We start from the raw sequence: 23188 nt of genomic DNA on the forward strand, positions 1-23188 counted from the left end.
TCACTGCTGTGTCAGCCCCGTCTGATTAGGAATCCTTTCCTAACCTCGCAGCGGGATAATTAGTCGGCTCCCTGTACCTGCTGTAGAAAGGTCAGAGGGCAAGCCGAGCGCCGTAAAGGTCACACCCCCCAACAAGTAAAGTCACGGTCTTCACACAGACGGTCGTAGGCGGAGAAATATGAGCAGTGACCGTGAACTGAGCCACAACTCTACTTGTTCTCACCGGCCACAGGCTAATTACACAGATCTTTATTATTAATGTTAAGAGTTGTGGCTCAGTCACAGTTAGGGAGAATTTCTGGGTTAACAAATGTGTCTGAAAAGGTTTGAGGTGGTATGTTGGTTATTACTCTATTGTAATCTTCAATAAAAATAATTGTAAGCATTTTAAAATGAGTTAAAACAGTATAATCCAAGCTTTTATTTAAAACTAAATGAGGAAATATTACTTATAAAATCTGCTAATTTATTACAGAGAACTGAATACAACTTTTCAAATCATAAAATAGATTAAATTTATTAACTGGGTTAAACATTTAGAATGAACGGCTGATAAATGTTAGTAAAATGGGTAAAAAAAAAATATTCTCCTCGTTTGTCATTCTGATCTTTGTCAAGTAACACAAGCAGAACAAGCAGATACTTTTAACACAGAAATTATTTTCATATTTGCCTTTACTATAAGTAACAAAAGAGTGAAATACCCATCTTTTAGCCAGCTGAAAGGCAGTGTGTAGCAACGTACTGATAACAGGTAAAACAATGTTTCAACAGCGAGGCCCGAAATTATTCATAGTCCTGGCAGGAAAAGAAAATTGCTGTCAAATTGGTGTTTGTTTTTGACAGGCATCACCCAAAAATATAGTGAATAGTATGAACTCTAATATATTTTTTATAACAATTATGCATCCAAAAACTATCTATATGATTTGAAATGAACATGAAAATATATTTTTTGGCATGACAACACTGAAACCTTATGAGATTTTTGATCGTTTATCTTTGAATCTGGAAGGCCTCTGTGCCATCACCCTAATCTCCACAAATTCTCTATCAGATTCAAGCCAGGATTCTGCCTGAACCGCTAAAAAAAATATTATTTACAGTGAGAAGAAACATGTTAAAAAATTTTTTTAAAATGACTTTAAACCTAAATCTGCCAGGGGTGTGGATAATTTTGGGACAACCTGTGTAACATTTATTAACTGCAGTTTGTTTTTTGACATGTAGGATTAACCAAAAATTTAGACTAAGCACCTTATAAATCTAGTTGTAGCTTTAAAGTGCGTGCAGTGCAAACTATTAAGTTACATTTAACACTTCTTTAAGACCCTTTTTTCCACAATTATGAGTGAATTTCTAAGCACTGTTATGAATTATAGAAAATAAGTTACAGACACATCTAATAGCATGTATTTAACCAAGATGTTCAACTTATTATTTAACATTCAGGAATTTTTTTTTCTCTTTTTTTATGTAGTCCACTGTTATATTAGTTTGCCGGCTATCATTAATGCTTTCCTTTCCTACAGCGCTGACCCACTTTAGGCTGTGAAAGGGTGAGAAAAGAGAAAGAGGGCAAGAGGCGTCGGGGAAGGTTGGGAGGACATATCAGCGTGAGATAAACTCTCCATCTCCCACAGGTGTTTGAAAATGTCACTCCGTGTGGAAGTTGGGATCGCGTTTTCATCTCCTCGTCCTCATTTCAATGTGTCATTTAGACTCTCGACTCCCCAGCAGGGTTCTGGGCTGTGGAGAGAAGCCTGTGTGCGTGAGCCGCCAAAGGTGGGAGGAAAGGAAAAAAAAAAAATGGCGAACAGGACCGCTGCGTTCCTTTTCCCACCTCGGGAGCGGCGCGTCACAAATGGCTGCCATGCTAATGAACCCGACAGGCTGTTGTGACACCACAGCATCAGGTAGGAGTAAATGAGGCTTTGTGGTGGGAGCAGGTGTGTGTGCGGAATCGGCACGAGTGTGTGTGCGTGCGTGCGTGCGTGTGTTCCGAGAGTAAAATTGGGTGGAAAGGGTTTGTGCACCAGGGAGGGAGAGCAGCATCTGACTCTGAAAAAGAGAAGCAGGGAAACAACATGCCACACTGACACAGGAGACGGGCGCCATCGGTGATTGTTTACATTGTTATCCAATTAACAGACCATAAGCATGGAGGCATCTGTCAACAAACAAAGCTGTTGTTTTTCCTCTGCTCTGCCTAAGCCATATCCTCTCTTCTCCTGCCTATGCAGCCACGCATGCATTCATAAACACACGCAGCCATACAAAACAGGACAGAGATAACGTCTAACCTCGAGTCAATATGACTTTTAAATCAGACAGTGAAATCAATAAGCGGAATTAGAGGAGGGCTGGAAATATGACATCTGCCTTCTGAGCTTCTCATCCAACAATTAGAAGAATAACATCTGGAGCTAATTAGCAACGGGGAGAAAAAAATCAACAGAATAAGAGCTAAATTAACTTTTTGTTTTTAAACTTGAGATCAATTTTAAAGAGATAATAAGAGAGATAAATGTGATACCTTCCATTACAAAGCCTCACTTAAAAATTGGATCCAAACAAGAAAACAGATGGGGGCTTTTCCACAATCTCTAATTTTCTCTCTCTTGTCTCACTTATTTAAGAAGAAAAAAATTAAATAAAATCAAATCTGTGTATTTACCATCACAGGAACAGGGTGTCTCAACCCAGTTAAAATCGCATAATTAGCTATTAATGTGAGTTTTAAAATAAACAGCACGATTGTACGTCACTGGAAAGAAATGAATAAAGCGGGCCGATAAGAGAGGAGGCGACACCGAGCAACGCTCCGCTGTGAAAGAGAAGAAAGGCAAAATAAACACGGGGCCCTCAAGATGTCCGTTTCCAGCGCAATCAGACGTGCAGCTGAAATAACGCATTTTTAATGAAGCCATTACAGGCCCTGCTATGTTAATTAAAACCAAATAACTTGTCTGTTTTAAACTAGTGTTGTCAAGTGTTTATTTGGCCAATTACAAAAGCAGTGGGAGATCATTATCTGCTGCCAGGAGCGTTGACAGCATGTAGTGCTGGGGCGTGAACAGAGCAGAACAGAAAAGAGTACGGCACTTCAAAGGCCGGAGGAAAAAGACTGGACTGGGGATTTAAAGAAAAAGAAATGGAGGAGAGAAAGAAAGGGGAGCGAGGAGAAGGCAGCTTGTTCTTAAATAATCAACTTAAAGGTGAATAAGAAGTGTTTCTAAGAAGCTCAATTTGGGAAAAGTTTAAAGGGATGAGGGGGAAAAAAAACAATAAAAGCTAGAAACTCAGAGTGGAGTGCTTCATTTTCTCTTTGCAGATATTTAAAGATATTTTAAAATAACCTGTTTCTTTGCAATGTTTCTGTTTAAAAAATGTAACTGAACAATCAAAGCAAAATCTGTTCTCTACTCATTCAAACCCCGATGACTCGGCAGCCATTTTCAGATAAACTTGGACACAAATCTGGTCTTTTTTAGTTGGAAGCGTGGGCAACATTGCATTCTTTACTGTATATGAGACATGCAGAGAGTTTAGAGAATCACTGGATGAATCTTCAGCCGTGATGCACCTGATTTAGCTGCTGTTCACCAAGAGATTCCCAGAGAATCCCGTTTCTCCTTCTCATTGCAACTTTTGTCATTAACTCAATAAATACCACAAAATACTGCGATAAAATTAAGTGATTTGGGACGTAGCATAAGCACATGCAGATGCCACAGTCTTCACAACAGAGAGCAATACGAGCCACACCATCTGCTACACAACATTTAATCTCGGTGAAGTTTGTGCTTTCAACTCTGACTTTGTGTTAGATGTAAAATTGACTACTTATAATTTAGTGGTAAAGAATCCTACAAAGGTTTGCTCTGTTTTTTTTTTTTTTTTTTTTTTAATGGGGTATGTCCGGCTGATTTGAAATATTGAACAATTGAGATGTTTGGGTTTTTATTTTATTTTATTTACATCAATATCACATAAAATGTGTTGCTGTTTCTTTAAAAGAGGTCGTAACTTTGAATGTTACGTAAATAAGTAGATAATCTTCTTTTCTCCATCAAAGTAAATGTCCCTAACCTTAAGATGACTTATTGAACCCAAACATTTCCCATGGACATGAAAGCATTTATAGAAAACAAAAAAAAAACAGCAGGTTTAAACCATTTATTAAACACGTCAAAACTTCTAAGTTTTGACGTGTTTAATAAATAGTGACAAAAAAACTTCAGTTAATCAGATTTTTGAGGAAAACTGTCCCATCTCTGGCCAACTGGTTGGTGCGTCTCTAAACCTAAAATCCACAAATCTTTACAAAACGCCATCTACTGGCTTCTAATCCAGAATAAACTTCCTCCTATCGCAGATTGCTCTGATAACAGTAACAGTGTGCTAAACTGCCAAAAATCTTTCAGCAAAGCAACAATAAACAAAACGAAACGTCGAGCGAAAAGCGATTTTAAGACCAAAATCCTTCTTTATGTTCAGAAAAAGAAACACTGAATTACGTTAGAGCCGGTGTTGATATAAGATGGAAAGACTGTTAGAAAAAAAAAAAAAAACCCCAAAGAAACAACAAACTATTAAAAGTACAGGCTGCTTAACCTCCCACAAGTCGTCCCAGGACACCTTCAGATAACAAGAAAAACAAAACCTGGTTTTGTAGCAGATGTAAAACCTATTTCAGCGCAGACAACAGCGTCTTTCTTTGTCACCGTTTATTTTTTTCCCTCCCCATCTCTCGTTTTACATAGGAGTCCAACGCTGGACGGGGTATTACGAGGAGGAGGTGACATGCATTACAGTATCATGTTGAGAAAACCCAATACATTTGTTTGACATTGTTTGGGTTTGTGTGAGCGGCCGCACAGGAAGCGCCTACTGCAAACCGTTTTAACGGCAGCCTCAACATTTTTCCCCGCATGCTGAAGGAAGAAGAGATTTTTTTTCCCCCATTTTGAGAAGTATCAAAGAAAAGGAGGGGAAATTCTTGAATGAAGAGCTGAAAACTGAAACACTGAGCCGCTCAACAACCCCCTCACCTCCCCCCCCTCCCACGCTCTTCGTCAAACCCGCTGACAGACATAGAAATGGAGGAAGGGTTAGTTCCCTGAGCACGGCTAAGCCTGGTACAAATGATGCCAGTGTAAGGCCTGCTGTAGTGCTGAAGAGATAAGCCTCTGATACCAAATGTTGACGAAGACACTGAGTCCAAAATGTGGAGACTAATAGACACTGGCTAAGGGAGAAAGGAGGTTGCAGAAGCGTGAATCAAGACATTTCTAAACATTCAAGTCATTAAAATTCAAGCTGAAACAAGGTCTGCAACTAGATACATACGTAAGCAAAAATAAAGTTAGCTTTTAATCCTGGAGAACACCATCGTAATTCAGCTCCGAATAATTTCCTAAAGTTGGATTCTGTAAAGCTAAATGAGCTGAAAAGACGGAAATAGTGAAGCAGCACAAAGAGTGACGGAAAACTTAAAAGAAGGTTTCAACAGTTGTGCGGTCTTACAAATGCAATAGTGCTCTATCCTCTATCCTCCGAGCCTGGCAGAGCAACAGTGAGAGCGTCTGGACGGGATGGGAGCTTTCTATGCTCCCTCTCATTTAATTACAACACAGAGCTGCCGGATTAGACGGGGGCCTGTGTTCGCAGCCTCATACTGGCACTAACACTCGGCTGCTCGCCTTTCGGTTTCCTGGAATTATCTCCCATTTTCTACTTTTTAATATCGCCGCCACTTGTCTTCTCTATCCTTTTGTCTTTCAGACTGTTTCTCTGATTAAATCTTTTCTTTGTTCAAGCGTTTGTCCTCTCTGTTCTCTTCCCTCACCAGCTCTGCAATCACCATCCTCTTCCGACTCCTCTCCCACCCACCACCCGCTCTCCTCTAATCCTGCCATCCTGTTTTTGCTGGAATTTCATCTGCGACGCAGGCACATCTTTATCTCTGTCTCAAACACATGTTTACTCTTGATTATAAAGAGACAACTGTGAATCCTTTAAGTGACAAAGTTGTGAGCGGGGCATGTGTTTGCCTGAAAATATTTGTGCATGTGTTGAATTGTGCGATGCCGACGAAACGGGAGTGTGAGCTGCGCGTTAATGTGTGTGTTAGGCGTTTGTGCCCCGACGGTCTCTGCAGACGGCGACGGCGCTCTGCCCGGGCAAGCCTACGCTCACACACCTCTTTGCAACCACTACCACCCTTCAACATGCACTCATGTCCTGATTAATGGAAATCTAGCAGCATGGCTAATTAAACTGGTAGTTAGAGCGGCGCTCATTAGCTCGCTACCACGGAGCGTGGCGACCAAGCCCTCTAATGACTGGTTGCAGCTAGCTGACTGCTGCCAGGCATCAACAGAAGAGCCAAGGAGACTACTACTGTTAGCGCTGACAACTGTATCCTAACATTGTCAAATTGTACTGCAGGGACAACGGACCGATAATAATTAATATTCACTAAATAATACATGGACACAGGAGGACGCAGAGACAGATTCAACACTGTAATAGCTCAGAAACAAGAAAACGAAGGCAGCAGTACCGCAGCAGCGCAAAACAGCAGCACTAAGATGGAAGCGGAAAGAAAAAGAGACAGAAAAATTGAATCGTCAAAAAATTACAGCGGATTATCTTTACCACGATCCCTGCTGTTTGCCCAAGGTTTACCTCGTGTCCAACTGAAACAGCCAATTACAGCAGAGGAGTTTTCCAGCAGAGATGATCGTTATAACTTAACATACGTTAAAACCTGCTGTGTAGCCCTGTTCTAGTGGACAACATAAAGGAGAATTAAAGCACTTACGTCGTTGTAAAAACGGTTTTCAATCAAATTCAACAAACCATTTGAGTTTCTGTATTGTTGGAAATGTCTGATGTACAGCTTAGCATGCTGCTCCATCAGTTAGCCTTAGCGCTAATACCAAATTCCCTCTGCGGCTTCATGATGAGCCAAAACACCTAGACCTTATTTCTTTTGCAGGATACAAAAGAGCTGAGGCATTTTATCTAAGCTGTTTCCAGCAAGCAAAAACATGTTCACCGTATGAATGTACTGTAGGGATGTTTTGAACCAGTTTGGGTCCTGATAAAGACATTTTTAAACGTTTAAAAAAGGATAAACTTACATTTCTCTTGTACTGCCATCACAGATTCTACACGTTTCAACATGTTAAATTTAAGGCTGTAGATAAAGTTTAGATCTACAAAAGTTATACAATGCGACTCCCATTCCCCACAAAGTCTGCAAAACAAGAGAACGTTTTCTAAAGATTTGTCTAAAGACAATTAAGCCGAATCGCACTAAACTCTGCTACGTTAGCCAAGTTCTTCTGCAAACTGTTCTGCAGAAAAGCATCGTCAGCAGGAGAAAAATGTGACATTATTTAAGACAAACTGCAGCTGAATGTGTTAAATCAGATATAATACTAGGAACAAATGATAATGCTGTGTGAAATTAGGTGAAACCTGAAAACAATATGAGAATAGAAAGGCCATCCTGCAGAGGTTTTGGTTAATAAAAAAACTAAACAGTGACACATAAACTCGATTAAATGTAATGAATTTCTTTCTGCTTTTTTTATTTTCTGCATAACAAAAACATTCAGTAAATAGTGGCGAATGATCTCCAAATTAAATTTGTAAATGAGCAAATATGAACAAGAGTGTCAGTTTCCCCACTGTTATTTCATATTGGTAAGAAAATATGCAGAATGCTCACATTTCTACGAGGGAAGGTGGTGAGGATCTTGAATTCTTCGAAGGGAAATCCTTTGGAGGCCACAAAGTCAAAGAGGACCTGGAGCCGACAGCTGCCCAGGAAACGCCTTTCCAGAAACTCGCCGCTCGGCGTGCGGATTCTCAGTTTGCTGATTTGCTCTCCTGACTCCTCATCGGGCTCGGGCGGTAAAGCCTGCTCCAACGATAAACGAATCGCCTGAAAACAAAGAAAATAATCCAGAGGTTGTTTTTTTTAGAACTTGTATTTATATGATTTTACTGCCGCTGCTCAAAGGGAACAGACAAGTTTGCATTCAGGTTCTGGTTGGATTCAACTACAGCTTCCCATTTTCACAAGCCAATCAATCACATTTCTTGGGAGAAATTTTAATTTGAACAGCTTAAGAGCAAATTTAGCATAGATTGCATTATCTTGTAAATTAAAACAATTTATACAAACTGATAACCTTTTTTCCGTTGTACAATCCGTTTACTTACCTGTAGCTGTATAGGAAACAAAGTTCAGGCATGTGAGGGACGACTGGCTGGTCTAATTTTAGACATGCAAAAAGACACTTAATATGAAAACATACATGTGAAAAAAATTAAGCAAGAAAAAAAATACCCTGTTCAAACAATAATAAGGATGGGAAATAATGTATTGTTCATCATGTAGCTGGTGAACAATACAAACTGAAATATCTACGTTTCAAAATTTGATCGATAGAAATTAATATGTCGTGTTTAGCAGTCGTGTTTACCACAACTCCATGTAATTTGAGACTCATTTGTAGCTAAAAACGAAATAAATATTCAGAATTTGTCTCCATAATGTTGAACTTTTTGTTTGTATCACTATTTGTATAAAATATTAACATTTCTGCCATTTTGCTTGTCACTGCTGTTGGGGTTTCCTCGGTTCCCCTTATCTCTCCCTCCCTCGTCTCTTGATAATTATCGAGGTCTGTCCAGTGTGCTGCCTGAACCAATATGGCCTGCTGGGCCTTTACTTTAATAAAGCCAACTGTGAAACACGGGGAATGTTTAATTTTCGCCATGTTGTAAAGTAAATCTGCCTCTGACACTTTAAGGCAACCAGACCCAGCACGGGGTATGTGAGCTGAAATGAGAAGACACTTTAAAGAAAAGTAAAGTTTGGAATATCTTATGTCACTCTGATGTTCAGCCCACAATGCCTTTCCCCTTTAAATATCAAAACATGTAAAACAAAGCCCAAAGTCTGTTTGATTCTCTGCAGATTGACATTAATTAATCAACCCTGTTGTACTTAGATTATTATTAAATTAGCTGCCCTGTGTCTCACACCTGTTCCCCAAAGCCTCGTGTAGCTCTGAAGGTTGCCAAGTTTCAAACAAGTATGATAAGAAAAAAAGCACCAAGTGTGAACTTTCTTCATTCTCCGACTTCTTGTTCTACTAAACTGAGACTGATGCTGCGGAGTGTCTCCTCATAAAACACAGTTTTGAGTTTTGTTTGATACAGTTAAGTACTTTTTTTTAAAGAGACACATAAACGTGGCAACGTGTTCCACATCAGACTCCGCGTGGATCAAAATGCACAAAGACAAACATCAACTGTCATCTTTCACAGCAAAGCTAATCAATTCTCCAGAGTTTCCAGAAAAACGTGCTTCAGCTGCTCCCCTGAGCGTCCCACGTCTCTCTGCTCCTCACCCCTCACCTCCTCCTCACCCGCCTCCCCCGCTTGTTGTTCCCGTTTGGCCAGCCTGGGAGCATATGCTGTGACAACAAGCCCCGGCTTTATTTACACACCATAATGCAATTATATTTCATAAGAGTGTACAACAGTAGCTCATTAGCAGCTTCTGGTGTTGGGTGGGCAGGGTAGGGCGCGTGCCGCTCCGCCATCAGCTCCCCCAGGTACACGAGCTGATGCTGACTGAGTTAAAGGGGCCCCCGGGGACAGAGTCACACACACACACACACACACACACACACACACACACACACACACACACACACACACACACACACATAGCAGACAGAAGTGTGCATTTTGGACATTTAAATGGAGTGAGTGAGCACCACAGAGAAGCACATCCACCCATAAAAGGGAGATAGCGTCCTACAAGAAACCACAGCACACGCGTCTGGTGAATCGCCGGGCCCAGGAAGGCCGGCACAAATAATCAGGAGCATCTCTCCGTCTATTCACCTGCATCAGCAGCTCCGCTCGGCTAACCACAGAGAGCAAACAGATGACGAGCAGGGGGAAGAGGAGCACCTGACTGCCACACAACTGTATGCTAAGACCCCATGAAGGAGGTAAATAATAATGCCAGCTTACATACAACCCCGCCCCCAATTCAGAGGCTCTTACTTTCATCTCCCTTTTCTTTGCACAAAGGCACAAAATCACAGGGATGGCGTTCCCTCTAGCATTGCCCTCTCTCTGGTGGCAGCCTGAGCTTTTTGTTGCGTCTGCACTTCCTCCAACCCACAGCACGCCAGATCGGAGCCTCATAAGGCTCAAATGAAAACTGTAAACTAACAAAATGTGAAATTGTTCATTGTAAAAGGGTGGAGCACGCCGTTTCTCTTTCGTTCATTCTCATGAGTCAGGCGACACAATGCAGATGTGTCATAGAACAAAAGTAATAATTACTGCTTAAGAAAAAACAGTATAAACATTTCAACAGAGCAGCTGCTATTAATTGTTCTGATAGGGGAAGCAACTTTAAATTGATTAAAGATTAGAATAAACTTGGCATTTAAATAAATTTGCTCTACATCAATTTACTCATTAATATACATATTTTATTTTATGTAAAGTCTACTAAGCTTGTGAAGGTTTGTCTTTTAGTAAAACATAAAGCAGATTGATTTCTCAGCTGAGCAGAACATGGAAAAAAAGCCATTAAAGTTGTAATATCATCTATCGCTGTTAAATAGATTTCCTCCTATATTTATGAATGAAATCCTTCTGAATTATAAATGGGACTTGTGGTGGTGACTAGAACTGGTCCATTTTCAGTTAGACTATCAGCTGATCATAAACTCCAACCAGGTCATTTTCCCCTCAGTGAACACAAAACCTGGTTATTAACAGGTTGTATCAATAGCAACACTCTTTGGAGGGAAGTTGTAACTGACTGAAGACTTAAAGTTTGCAACTTTCACTGTGAGTGAGATGCTTAAAAAAATATGCAAAAGGTATGACAATCAGTAAACTGTATCTATATCTATTGCCTACTCAGGCTGCTGTTTATAAACAAGGAATGAGAGAAACTAGAGAACCTGAATGTGTTACAGTAAAAGCTTTAAACCTGTATATAATGGAATAAGTTGAAATTAATAAAGTTGGGGGTTTTTTTGACCAAAAAAAAAAAAAAAAAAGAAAACCAAAAATCTCAGAGAAACAATAGAGTCGTTTACAGTTAAATATGCTAGATATGCTAATCGTTAATGTCCTGTTCTGTTTTACAGTGACTAATCTTGCACACAGTGTGACGTTGCCTCTGCTCCTGATACAAAAAAATGACAACTCATAAACAGAAAGTTAAGCATAGTTTTCTTTACTGAGGTTAACTACACTTTAAAAACATGAACTCTTACCAAGTATTTTTATGTCTTGTTTCTAGTGCAAACGTCTTAATACACGTGAAAAAAAGACAAAACTAACTTACAAGTAAGTTTTCAGCAAGAAATATGAGCTGTTTTAAACCAATAATTGCTTATTATTGATTTTAAAAAGTACAATTTTCACTGGCAGATTATTTCACTTATAATTTGTACTTTTTAAAAAATAAATTTTAAGGAATTATTTACTTAGAATATTTCCTTATATCTTACTAAAAACAGACTTGTAAGTTAGCTTTGTCTTTTTCAAGTGTACTAGGATATTTGCACTGCAAACTAGATGAAAAATACTTCAGATTTTGTGTTTTTGCAGCGCACTGTTCTAAAAGAAAAACCGTGAATGGCTAAAATTGGTATTGGCAGGTTTACAAAACTGGAGAGATATTGATCACAAAACTCTGACCAGGTCGTCTCTATTCTAAATGGATGTTTTTAGGTCTTTAAAATGGTGATTTAATGTTTTGTTTTAAGTAACTGGATGCTTGCGACACTTCTTGGTGGGTTAAAGATTTTTGCCGTCTAGCTCATAAGTAGAGTTGATTTATTGATAAATGTAGAAAAACATAATCAGAAACAACCCTGTGTCTGCTGGTTAGATAAAGTAAAAAGCCATTTAACAGTCTGTCAGCTGAGCAGCGCCAGTAAATACCACAGAAGTTTTGTGAGGAGAAAATTAATTTCAGCAGAACTACATGGAGGACAGTAGGTGGACCATTTGTGGCATTATGTACTGTTTTCACTGTGCATTGTTGGCGCACTACAGTGATATAATTAAGAAGCCCCGCTCAGGAGCTCCTTTGTTGTCATTTGTTTAACTCAAGTGACGAATCATCTGAGCGAGCCGGGTCACCCAATACCTGTGGCTGCCTTGGGCTTTTCTGCTGTTGAGTAAACAGCAATCAGTGAGGACTAGACTGTATTAATCTGGACGGAACAACATCGCTGCCTTCATTACTGACAATTATTACTTTCCTGTGTGCGTGGCATTGTGTCTGCCTGTGTGTATTTGCCCCTGTTTTACAGACAATAATTGTTTTCAAGTGAATATGCGTGTTTGCTTAGGTTGTGCATTTGTTTGTGCATCGGCCAGTCTCCTCGACCTGCTGCCGTCTTTTGTCCCGCTCGGTCTGAATATGGTTGTTGTCTGCGTCGCCAATAGAAAGCAGTTGCACAGAACAATGACAGTGTTTATGGAAGGTGACATTAACAAGCACTGGATATAATTAGGATATTTCCTTCATTTGAAATAGATATCTGGCTGTGAAACCTCACCACACAGGGCCCATTGACTGGCGGGGTTCTCCGAAACAACCATCTAATTAACCGATCAGAGCAAACGCTTGGAAACGCATAAAAATAAGGTGGAAAGTCTCTGTTCTCACCTCCTTCTCCTCCTCCTGCTCTTTTCGCATCTGTTCCAGACGGACCTGTTCCGCTTCTTCTCTTTCCTGGGCTTCTCTCTGGCAATGAAAAAAAAAAAAAATCATTAAATGGGTCAACAAAACACAAATGGCTGCTATGCAGACTACCAAGACTGTGTCACTTTGCCTTGTTTAATTATTCATCCTGTTTTATCAGTGATCTAAACCACCTGGTCCCCTTTGATATGTACAAGGTCCTTAATCCAGAATACACAAATCGAATTACACATGAAGTAATGCAGTGTCTTGCAAAAGTATTTGTACCGATTTCAATGTGTTTTATTGAGATCTGATTGTGACAGAGTGGTGCGAAGGAAAAATGATACATGGTTTTTTTTTCAAAATTTCAACAAATACTGATAGAAAAAGCATTGGATGTGCTTTTTTAGCTTCCTTTACTCTGATATCTCTACGTGCAAACAACTGACCTCAGATGTGATCATATTAGTAAATATGAAGAGTAGCAAGAAGCAGTTAGTAGTCTTGTTCGCAGTTTGCCACAAACAACACAATGATCGTATTATTTGGAAGAATGTACTTTTCAGCTCACATGTAAAATGTGCCACGTTTCAGAAAACCAACACTGAAAGTCATTCTAAAAGCATCCTTAAAGAAAAGTGGTGGCATTATTGTTTAACTTCTCAACAAGAAAAAAACAAAAACAACTGAGTGATATTTCTCTTTTTTTTAATGTTGCAACAGCAAAATCAAGAAACATTTTAATTTCTGGTCTGGTATATTCTGATGCATACTGCAGTGAAATAATATTTTATAAGTTAAATCCAAAAAACAGGCAAAAACTGCTGTGTCAAGATGCAAAAAGCTGGAAGAAAACCCCAAAATACTTCCATATGGATTTACATGCAAATCCACATCAAATATAAAAACAAAATGGGTCATTGTCTAATAACTCCACATTTTAAAAATAATTTTGTGTTGGCCTGTAACATAAAATCCTAATAAAGTACATTAAAATTTGTTATTTTGTCAAGAAAAAAAAAGTGATAAGGGGCACATCATCTTGCAACAGATTCAGACTGTCAAAGATTTCAAAAAGAGTGCCATGGCTGGGAGGTGGGGGGATCAAATACACACTAAACGTGGAAACACTCTTTGTTCTGGACGTACCTTCTTTCTGTCAGCCTCTAAGGACAAGCGATAGGCTTCATCCTGCTCCCTCTTCACCATCTCCCTGGCCTCGCGCTCGTCCTGGGCGGAGGGAGAAAGAGTCAGGCCTGTTTAACTAACAACATAATAAAAGGACACAACGAGAACAAAACATCTAAGCTGAGGTGCCGGTTATAGAAGCCAGGAAGAACCGGGGCAAAAGAAAATGCTGCATGTCAAGTGTGGTTACGTACAAACATCAGGTATGAAAGAGTAGCAGTAGAAGGGACTTCATTGTGACTGGGCTGTCATTTACCAGACCCCGAACCTCTTTTATGTCTCCCATTCTGAGTTTCACCCTCCCTTTCTCTTTCATTCATTCTGCCCCTCTCTTCCTGTTTGTACAGAGGGAAGGGGACAGGAGGCCTTTCTCTTTCTACCTGCTGTGGCTACAAAGTGTTTCATAAAGACTCGGTCTAACTACGAGTGTCCCATTGTGTTAACACTGCACAGCCATTAGTTTTCTGTTTTCTGAAGGCCCATGCTGTGTGCCGACCCGGATATGGCAAAGTACGCTCATTGTGACGATCAGAGGGCTACTCTGCAGCTAGGCGGCTAAGCAAAATGGCAGCGTCTATTGTCGCATTGAATCGGAGAATGCAACGATACATTTGTGCTTTGGGTTGGCATAATAGAGGAACAGTGAAAGGAAACTGTAAAAGAATGGCAGAGAGGGACAAAAGCTTCAAAAGTGCCTGCCATCAATACACTGAGCCCGAGTCACGCAAACAGGTCAGAGTGTGTGACGTACGATGCTCCCTTTAGCATTTGTTAAATATCTTCCAATAACTTTTAACTCATTAATTAGAAGAATCATGAGGCAAAAATGTTCCTCTAACATGTATCCGCACAAAGACTGTGATTCTGAGAGCTTTAACTTTGGAGGAAAAAAAGAAAAAGAAACAGATTTTCCACAATTAAATCATGGCTACTGTTCAAGTTGGCACGACATGTGGCATCTTTTAGTGTTGATGATACACTTGGTATTGAGGGAAAAAAGAAAAAGAAAAAAAAAATCAAGCTGTCACACATTCAATGTTTGCAAACAAAATAAGAAATTTAAACGGCTCTTCTTAATTTGCTTTTCAATTTTGGGACCAAGCAGCTCAGAGATTAAGCTGCTTCCAGAAAAAGTTGGGATGCTGGAGAAAATGTAAATAAAAAGAAAAGAATACAATGGTTTGCATAGTATTTAAAGTCTACATATGACACTCCGATCTGGAGAATTTTGATTTACTTTGTGGAAAACAACATTAGACCTTTTGTCAGTGTTATTTTTTTTTATGGTACATTTTCACTAATCGGTTAAGGTTGCTTCTTTAGCTCTGAACACTAAAAGTTTGATATAAAAAAATGTAGACTATTATTCGCAGCTTACCACCAAAACTGGAAGTATGGAAAGTGTAGAAGGGAACGCACATATGACTGACTAGAAAATTGTTTCATGAAGATGAAACAGAATTAAAGATCAATTTGATGGCAGGCACTTTTGATCAATTTCAGGTCCCAAATTCTTTGTTCTCATAACGAGTCGAGTCAAAAAGCACTCTAGTGTACGTACAAGTCCAGACAAGTCTGCTGTAAAAAAAAATCTTAAAAGAAATATTTTCATTCATTCATCCAAAACAACTGAGGTAGCCTAAACTCAATGAAAAATGTAGGATCCTCCAAATTCTAACCATTAATTTGACATGTCACTTTTTCTACAAAGTTGCCAGCTGCATAATTGTTGAAACCCCCTAAACATTCTTCAAAAATAAATGTAAACAAAGCATCAGCTTACTTTTTTGCTTTTAAAGAAAAAGTCAATCCAAATTTCTAAGAAGTTCTAATTAGCAATTTATTAATTATACAAATTTTATTTGCATAGCACCTTTTCAGCAACAAGGCATTTCAAAGTGCTTAACATCATAAAAATACAAAAATGACTACTTCAGACTTCTTCAACAAAGAATGTTTTTATATGCATGTGCAGTACAAGGGCCCTCCGGTGTAATGTGTGGAGACTATTTTCACACTTTATAACATGTTTATGTGACATGACCTGAGAACGACCTAAAAGAAAAAAACTGGTAGCGCTGACAGATGCAGACCACAAAACCTGAACAGTCACCCGGTTAGTAACCGCTAAGCTAAAACACAGACAACCCCAGGAATGACTGTTGTCTCACTAAGGCTGCTTGGAGTCAAAGTGCAGCTGCTACAGATCCAGACAGACACTGAGGGAAGAGTCATGGAGTTATGCCTGGGTTGAGTGAGTCTCAGTCTAAGCATTCACTGGGAAAGAGGGTAAAGAAATCAATGAAAACAAGGAGTTTCACCAATACGCTCTCTGGCAAGAATGACAAAATGAGCAAAGTTGAAGATGAGTTCATTCACTGATGAAAGGAAGATGGTCCTCTCATTTCAAGGAAACTGAAGTAATACGGTTAATGAACATGTTAACAACCTATTCCATCATGGTTACTTATCCACTTAAATATTTCATTTTGTGAGTTATTTCTCACACAAAGAAGATCCATTAATTCATCCATCTGATTCGTTAACAAGACCCCAAAACACATGAACTTGAGAAAGGTTCTTGTCCTGGCCCAAAGAAGATCTTTCTCAGTAACAATCGCTTTACTCAAAATATCTTTGATTTACATTTGTAACATGGAAAAACTTTCATATCCCAGGAAGTAATAATAATAGTAATAATAGAAAAATGCAAAACAAATTAATTGGAGGAAAAAAAAGATTTGAAAAATCTGCCAGACTGAATATGTCACATGTCAATAGCTCTTTGGTTGAAACAAAAATGTGTACATACCACCAAGTGCCACCCGCACCAAATGTCTACTAAGATCTTCTTAACCATTCTGTGAAATGCTAAGTCCTCGTTTCATGCCAGTTTTAGAGTGTTTACTCTCTGCACTTCTCTGGTGCAGCAGCTTGTGTTTGAACAATATTTAACATTTGAAGACTTTTTGCTTGCAGAGCATTTTACCCAAAAAGAGGATGGATATTGTAGAAAAACACGCTCATGTCTATGAAAATAAGAAAAGTATCCTCTTGATGTCAATAAACTGCTTTCCCTTTGGCAACAATAATAATAAAACTCAAGCTAACCATTCTGGGCGTAGGCGACGCTGCACGTACATTCCTCTTGCTATAAGCTGTCACTAATGGTTGTCTTTCACCAACAGTGACAAATCCAAAAGAAGCCAGTAAATTGTTCAAATATTAACAACACAGAGACAAAAGCTGCAGCTCAGTACCAAGGAATTGACTGGAACAAGTTTAACCCTCAGGCTGTGTGTGTGTGTGTGTGTGTGTGTGTGTGTGTGTGTGTGTGTGTGTGTGTGTGTGTGTGTGTGTGTGTGTGTGTGTGTGTACTTGTTTTACCTGCCGCGTGGGGACTTCAGCCTGACTCTGTGCATACACGTGGGGACCTGATGACACGTGGGGACCAAATTTGAGGTCCCCACCGGCACAACCCCATTTTCAAGTAGAAAATGGTGTATAAACATGCCTGGTGAAGTTTTCCAGGAAGTCCCCACGAATTCCATTCCAAGACAAAATGTGTGTGTGTGTATAAGGGAACCGCCCCTAGTGGTCACACAGATTATTGCAGTCCCCATTAGGCTAGGTGTTCCGGAACAGTGCGTCACCATCTGCTCACTCTCTAGCTCCCTCTATTGGTCGGTCAGAGGTTTTGCAATTTATTGGTGAAATTAAACTTTAACTTTAAAAATGTAATATTTTTAACTTATTTTTTTACATTGTGGGATTAATGGAGTATTTTTCATTTAATTTATTTTATTGCAATTTAAAGTGAAGTTTACCAGTATTTACTTTTTTATTTAATTTATTGCAATAAATTAAATAAAATTTATTACAATAAATAATAATAAATTTATTGTAATAAATAAATTTATTATTTATTATTATAAATATTAAATAAGCAGCTTAGCTCAAAGCTGCGCTCTTAGCTTTGAGAAGCTAAGTGCACACACACTATTGAAACTCAAGTTAACTGGCAAATCGTAAAGAGCTGAAATTTGGTACATCGGTAGGACCCACTGAAACAAGAAAAAAAGCCTTTTGGAGGAAATGTTGCCATTTTGGGTCAAATTTTTTGGCATTTTTGACTTTTCATACATGTCGAACTTCAACAAACTCCTACAGATTCTGAGCTATCTTCAAATTTGGTCAATATGACATTAAGGCAGTGGTTCTTAACGTGAGTTCATTCGAACCCCAGGGGTTTGATCAGTCGGTCTCAGGGGTTCAGTGGAGCCTCTGCCGCACTGATTGAAGAAGCTCCACTTCTCAGCATGAATTTGAACTTGTGTCTTTTATTACTTCAGCAAAGCTCACAGTTTTTACCAAATTCTGTACCAAATTCTTTTCGGGGTTGCTACTGCCTCTAGTGGCATGGGGGTGGTAACATAATTACTCAGTCAGCCTCCTGCAGTGATTAACAGGCAGAAGCAGCTGTTGGAGCTGATCTGATTATTGGGTGAAGGAGTGAGGAGTGAAATTGTTTTTGTACCGCAAATTAACGTTTTATTTTAAGTCAACTCAGAGATTATTTTTTGTTATTTTTATAAGCAAAAGAAACTCCTTTGAAACAGGAAAAGTCTCCCCAAGTGCTTTTTATTGTTTTTGAATGAGTCGAAAACCTCCTCCTGAGGGACTACTCTGGTATTTTTGTTTTCTGGACCTTTGTGATGCAAGAGTGGCCATAACAAGTACAAAAACCTTCACCGACGACTTGAAGAAAAGCGCAAAGTTGTGGGATCCAGCCGATCACTCACAGAAGAACAAAGAAAGCAGCCAGCGGGCAGTGAGTAAAATCAGCTGATTGAGTTTATGAATGAAAGTGCAGCTGCGCTGCAGAGAAACAATCAATCGCCACAGAAAGCAAAGTTGTGGATTTTGGAAAAGAATTGCAACAAAAAAGGATGTTTATGGATGAACTTATTTGAAAGTGAAGGGATTGTGTGATCATTAACAATGTCTGACCCTGACACTCCGCCTGCGTCTGAGGACATATTAAAGGTGTGCGTTCTTTCGCGCAGAGGCAGATTGGGAGCCTGCACTAGAAGGATTACATTACTAAATCAGAATACTGCAAAGTCTTTATTTATTATTAATTTTTCATTCTCTTAAGAATGTAGAGCTAATTAAATGATCTAAACAAGACCTTAAAGTGGATCCAGTTTCTCTCGATGGTCAACCTGTTGAAATTGTGGCAAATTTTAAATACCTTGGGTCGTTCCTGGACAGTCAGCTCAACTGAAAACACTGACTATATTTTGAAGAACTGTTATCAGAGACTCTACCTTTGAAGAAGACTTAGTGATCTTCGGGTGACCCAAATAGACTCTAATTGGGTCACCCCCTATGTCTTGAATTTTGAAAAAAATAATTTTGTTTATCACTACATAAGGGTTCAGCGAGTGCGCATATGAATTTGATGGATTTGGTACCTCAAAAAAGGTTAAGAACCACTGCATTAAGGTGTTGGGGAGTAATGATTATCAATTTTTTGTTTTTGTTTTTGTGGATGTTAAAGGGGCATGGCCAGGCCTTAACTTTGAGCTTCATACCATAAATTTGGAAAATCTATAAAGAAAGACTGATTTATACCAAACAATGAGTGATCCATGTGGTATGCCAAATGATACTATTTGGTCATATGATGACATAAATGCACACCCTATCAGAACAAGAAGTCTGTTTTTTTCCTTTGAAAGTTCCATTTCTGACTCCCTTGATCTAATCAAGATGATACTGAGGCAGATACCAGATAAATTGGTCTTACTTGCTTTAAAGCTCAACAAGTTTACACTGGAAGGTGACTTCCCCATGCCCACACAATATAGCAAGCCATTGCCATTCATTTGGCTCTAAATTCCACATATTTCAGCCAAGCAGCACCAAAGTCACTAGGGAGAATGGACATGTCTGGCACATTCCGCATCATGGCGTTTACCATAAGCGAAAGAACATACTGAGGGTGGTGTTTGACTGCACATCCTCATTTCAAGGAACCTCTCTGAACAAGAAACATCTCCAAGGTCCTGATTTAACAAACACCCTGATTGGGGTACTGTTAAGGTTTCGCCAAGAAGCAATCACTGTTATGGCAGACATTGAGGCAATGTTTTATCAAGTTTATGTTGATGAAAAGGACAGAGACTTTCTGAGGTTTCTGTGGTGGCCAGAAGGGGACATTAGTAAACCTCTTAAGGTTTACAGGATAAAATTTCACCTCTTTGGTTCAGTATCACTGCTGCTGACAACCAGAAACATTATTCTGATGAGGTTATCAAAACCATTAAAAGTAACTTATGTAGATTGTTTGCCTCTGATCAGTGGCAACAGAGAACCCTCCAGGACCCTGCTGAGGGTGTAGAGCTGGTCCAGTGTTCCACGACCAGGACGAAAACCACACTGCTCTTCCTGAATCCGTGGTTCGACTATCCGACGGACCCTCCTCTCCAGAACCCCTGAATAGACCTTACCAGGGAGGCTTAAGAGTGTGACCCCTCTGTAATTGGAGCACACCCTCCAGTCCCCCTTTTTGAACAGGGGGACCACCACCCCAGTCTGCCAATCCAGGGGAACTGCCCCCGATGTCCATGCGATATTGCAGAGACGCGTGAGCCAACACAACCCTACAACATCCAGAGCCTTAAGGAACTCCGGGCGGATCTCATCCACCCCCGGGGCCCTGCCACCGAGGAGCTTTTTGACCACCTCGGCGACCTTGTCCCCAGAGATTGGAGAGCCCGACCCAGAGTCCCCAGGCTCAGCTTCCTCAACAGAAGGCATGTTGGTGGGATTGAGGAGGTCTTCGAAGTATTCCGCCCAACGGCCCACAACGTCCCGAGTTGAGGGGACGGGGTCAGCAGCACACCGCCCCCACTATAAACAGTGTTGGTGCTGCACTGCTTCCCCCTCCTGAGACGCCGGATGGTGGACCAGAATCGCCTCGAAGCCGTACGGAAGTCTTTCTCCATGGCCTCTCCAAACTCCTCCCATGCCCAAGTTTTTGCCTCAGCGACCACCTGAGCCACATGCCGCTTCACCCGCCAGTACCCATCAGCTGCTTCTGGAGTCCCACAGGCCAAAAAGGCCCGATAGGACTCCTTGACAGCATCGCTCACCGAAGGCGTCCACCAACGGGTTCGAGGGTTGCCGCTGCGACAGGCACCAACAACCTTTGCGGCCACAGCTCCGATAAGCCGCCTCGGCAATTGAGGCACGGAACATGGTCCACTCAGACTCAATGTCCCCTACCTCCCCCGGAACGTGTTCGAAGTTCTGCCAGAGATGAGAGTTAAAGCTCCGTCTCACAGGGGACTCCGCCAGACGTTCCCAGCAGACCCTCACTATACGTTTGGGCCTGCCAGATCTGACCGGCTTCCTCCCCCACCACCGGAGCCAACTCACCACCAGGTAGTGGTCAGTGGACAGCTCCGCACCTCTCTTCACCCGAGTGTCCAAGACATACGGCCGCAGATCCGATGAAACGACGACAAAATCGATCATCCAACCTGCGGCCTAGGGTGTCCTGGTGCCAAGTGCACATATGGACACCCTTATGTCCATCATGGTGTTCATGATGGACAATCCGTGATGAGCACAGAAGTCCAATAACAGAACACCACTCAAGTTCAGATTGGGGGGGCCGTTCCTCCCAACCACGCCCCTCCAGGTCAGTACCCCCTCTAAGGACTCCAAGAGGGGTGGGTAATCTGAACTGTTGTTCGGCCCATAAGCACATACAACAGTCAGAACCCTTACCCCCACCCATAGGCGGAAGGAGGCTACCCTTTCGTTCACCGGGGTAAACCCGGTGAACAAGTATGCCCACTCCTGCCCGGCGCCTCTCACCGTGGGCAACTCCAGAGTGGAAGTACGTCCAGCCCCTCTCAAGGACACTGATTCCAGAACCAGAGCCATGCGTCGAGGCGAGGCCGACTATTTCTAGCCGACTATTTCTCAGCTTGAAGTAACCTCAGATTGAAGTAGCTGAGAGTAACCTCTCAGCTATTTCAAGCTGAGAGGTTCTACCCAGAACCTCTCAGCCTCGCACACTGGCGCCTGTTCCTTCCCCACCAGAGAGGTGACGTTCCATGTCCCAAGAGCCAGCTTCTGCAGCCGAGGATCAGACCGCCAGGGTCCCCTCCTTCGGCCGCCGCCCATTACACATTGTACCCGACCCCTTTGGCCCCTCCGACAGGTGGTGAGCCCATTGGAAGGGGGACCCACGTCTCCTCTTCGGGCTGAGCCCGGCCGGGCTCCGTGGGTAAAAGCCCGGCCACCAGGCGCTCGCCATTGTGCCCCACCTCCAGTTGTATTGTACCTCTATTGTTGTATATTTATTTATTTATGTATGTATGTATTTATTTGTTTTGCTTAGACCCTCCTCCTGCAGTGATTAACAGGCAGAAGCAGCTGTTGGGGCTGATCTGATTGTTGGGTGAAGGAGTGAGGAGTGAAACAGTTTTTGTACCGCAAATTAACGTTTTATTTGAAGTCAACTCGGAGATTATTTTTTGTTATTTTTATAAGTAAAAGAAACTCCTTTGACACAGGAAAAGTCTCCGTGAGTGCTTTTTATTGTTTTTGAGTGAGTCAAAAACCTTCTCCTGAAGGACTACTCTGGCATTTTTGTTTTCTGGACCTTTGTGATGGAAGAGTGGCCATAACACAGAGAGAATACCCTCCATGGATAAAGGAGTTGGAAACTAAAATAAAAAAGGGTCACACTAGAGGTGGTGGCTTGGTGCAGCTACTTCAAGCTCAATACCCAGAAGACAGTGGAGTTAATGATAGACTTAGGAAAGTCACAGACCCATCATCCCCTCTCAGAGTCCTTTCTATCTCCAATTTGGACTCATTCTGCTTCCTGGACATTACCATCATCCAGGACTTCAAGTGGGAGCCAACCATCAGCTCCTTTATCATAAAGGCCCAGAACAAGTTGTTCTAGCTATGGCAGCTGAGAGAACTCAAACTGCCAATTGAGTGTTGGTGCAGTTTAACACAGACATCATCAAGTCCGTCCTCACCACCTCTGTCACTGGGTACAATGGAACCACAACCAAGGACAAACCTAGATTACAACACATCATGCATACTGATGAAAAGGTGATTGGGTGCAACCTCCAACATTTACATGACCTGTACTTCAGGGATGTAGGTCGTGCAGGTTGGATTGCGACTAACACTTCTCAA

The 23188-nt window shown here is 40.9% G+C and overlaps 1 protein-coding gene across 2 annotated transcripts in view; it reads right to left on the reverse strand.

Moving 5' to 3' along the window:
* The window catches only part of faf1 (Fas (TNFRSF6) associated factor 1), an 85004-nt gene that overhangs the window by 2188 nt on the left and 59628 nt on the right, over nt 1-23188 (reverse strand). For both annotated transcript variants that reach the window (XM_088004977.1, XM_015009423.2), the window contains 3 exons: nt 13913-13993; nt 12746-12823; nt 7745-7960 (listed from right to left, as the gene is read on the reverse strand). In XM_088004977.1, coding sequence (XP_087861103.1) covers nt 7745-7960; nt 12746-12823; nt 13913-13993 — 375 coding nt within the window. The remainder of the gene's footprint in view (nt 1-7744; nt 7961-12745; nt 12824-13912; nt 13994-23188) is intronic.

This window comes from Poecilia mexicana, unplaced genomic scaffold, assembly GCF_051168715.1.
Source record: "Poecilia mexicana isolate PSO_F unplaced genomic scaffold, ASM5116871v1 scaffold_4, whole genome shotgun sequence".
NCBI lineage: Eukaryota > Metazoa > Chordata > Actinopteri > Cyprinodontiformes > Poeciliidae > Poecilia > Poecilia mexicana.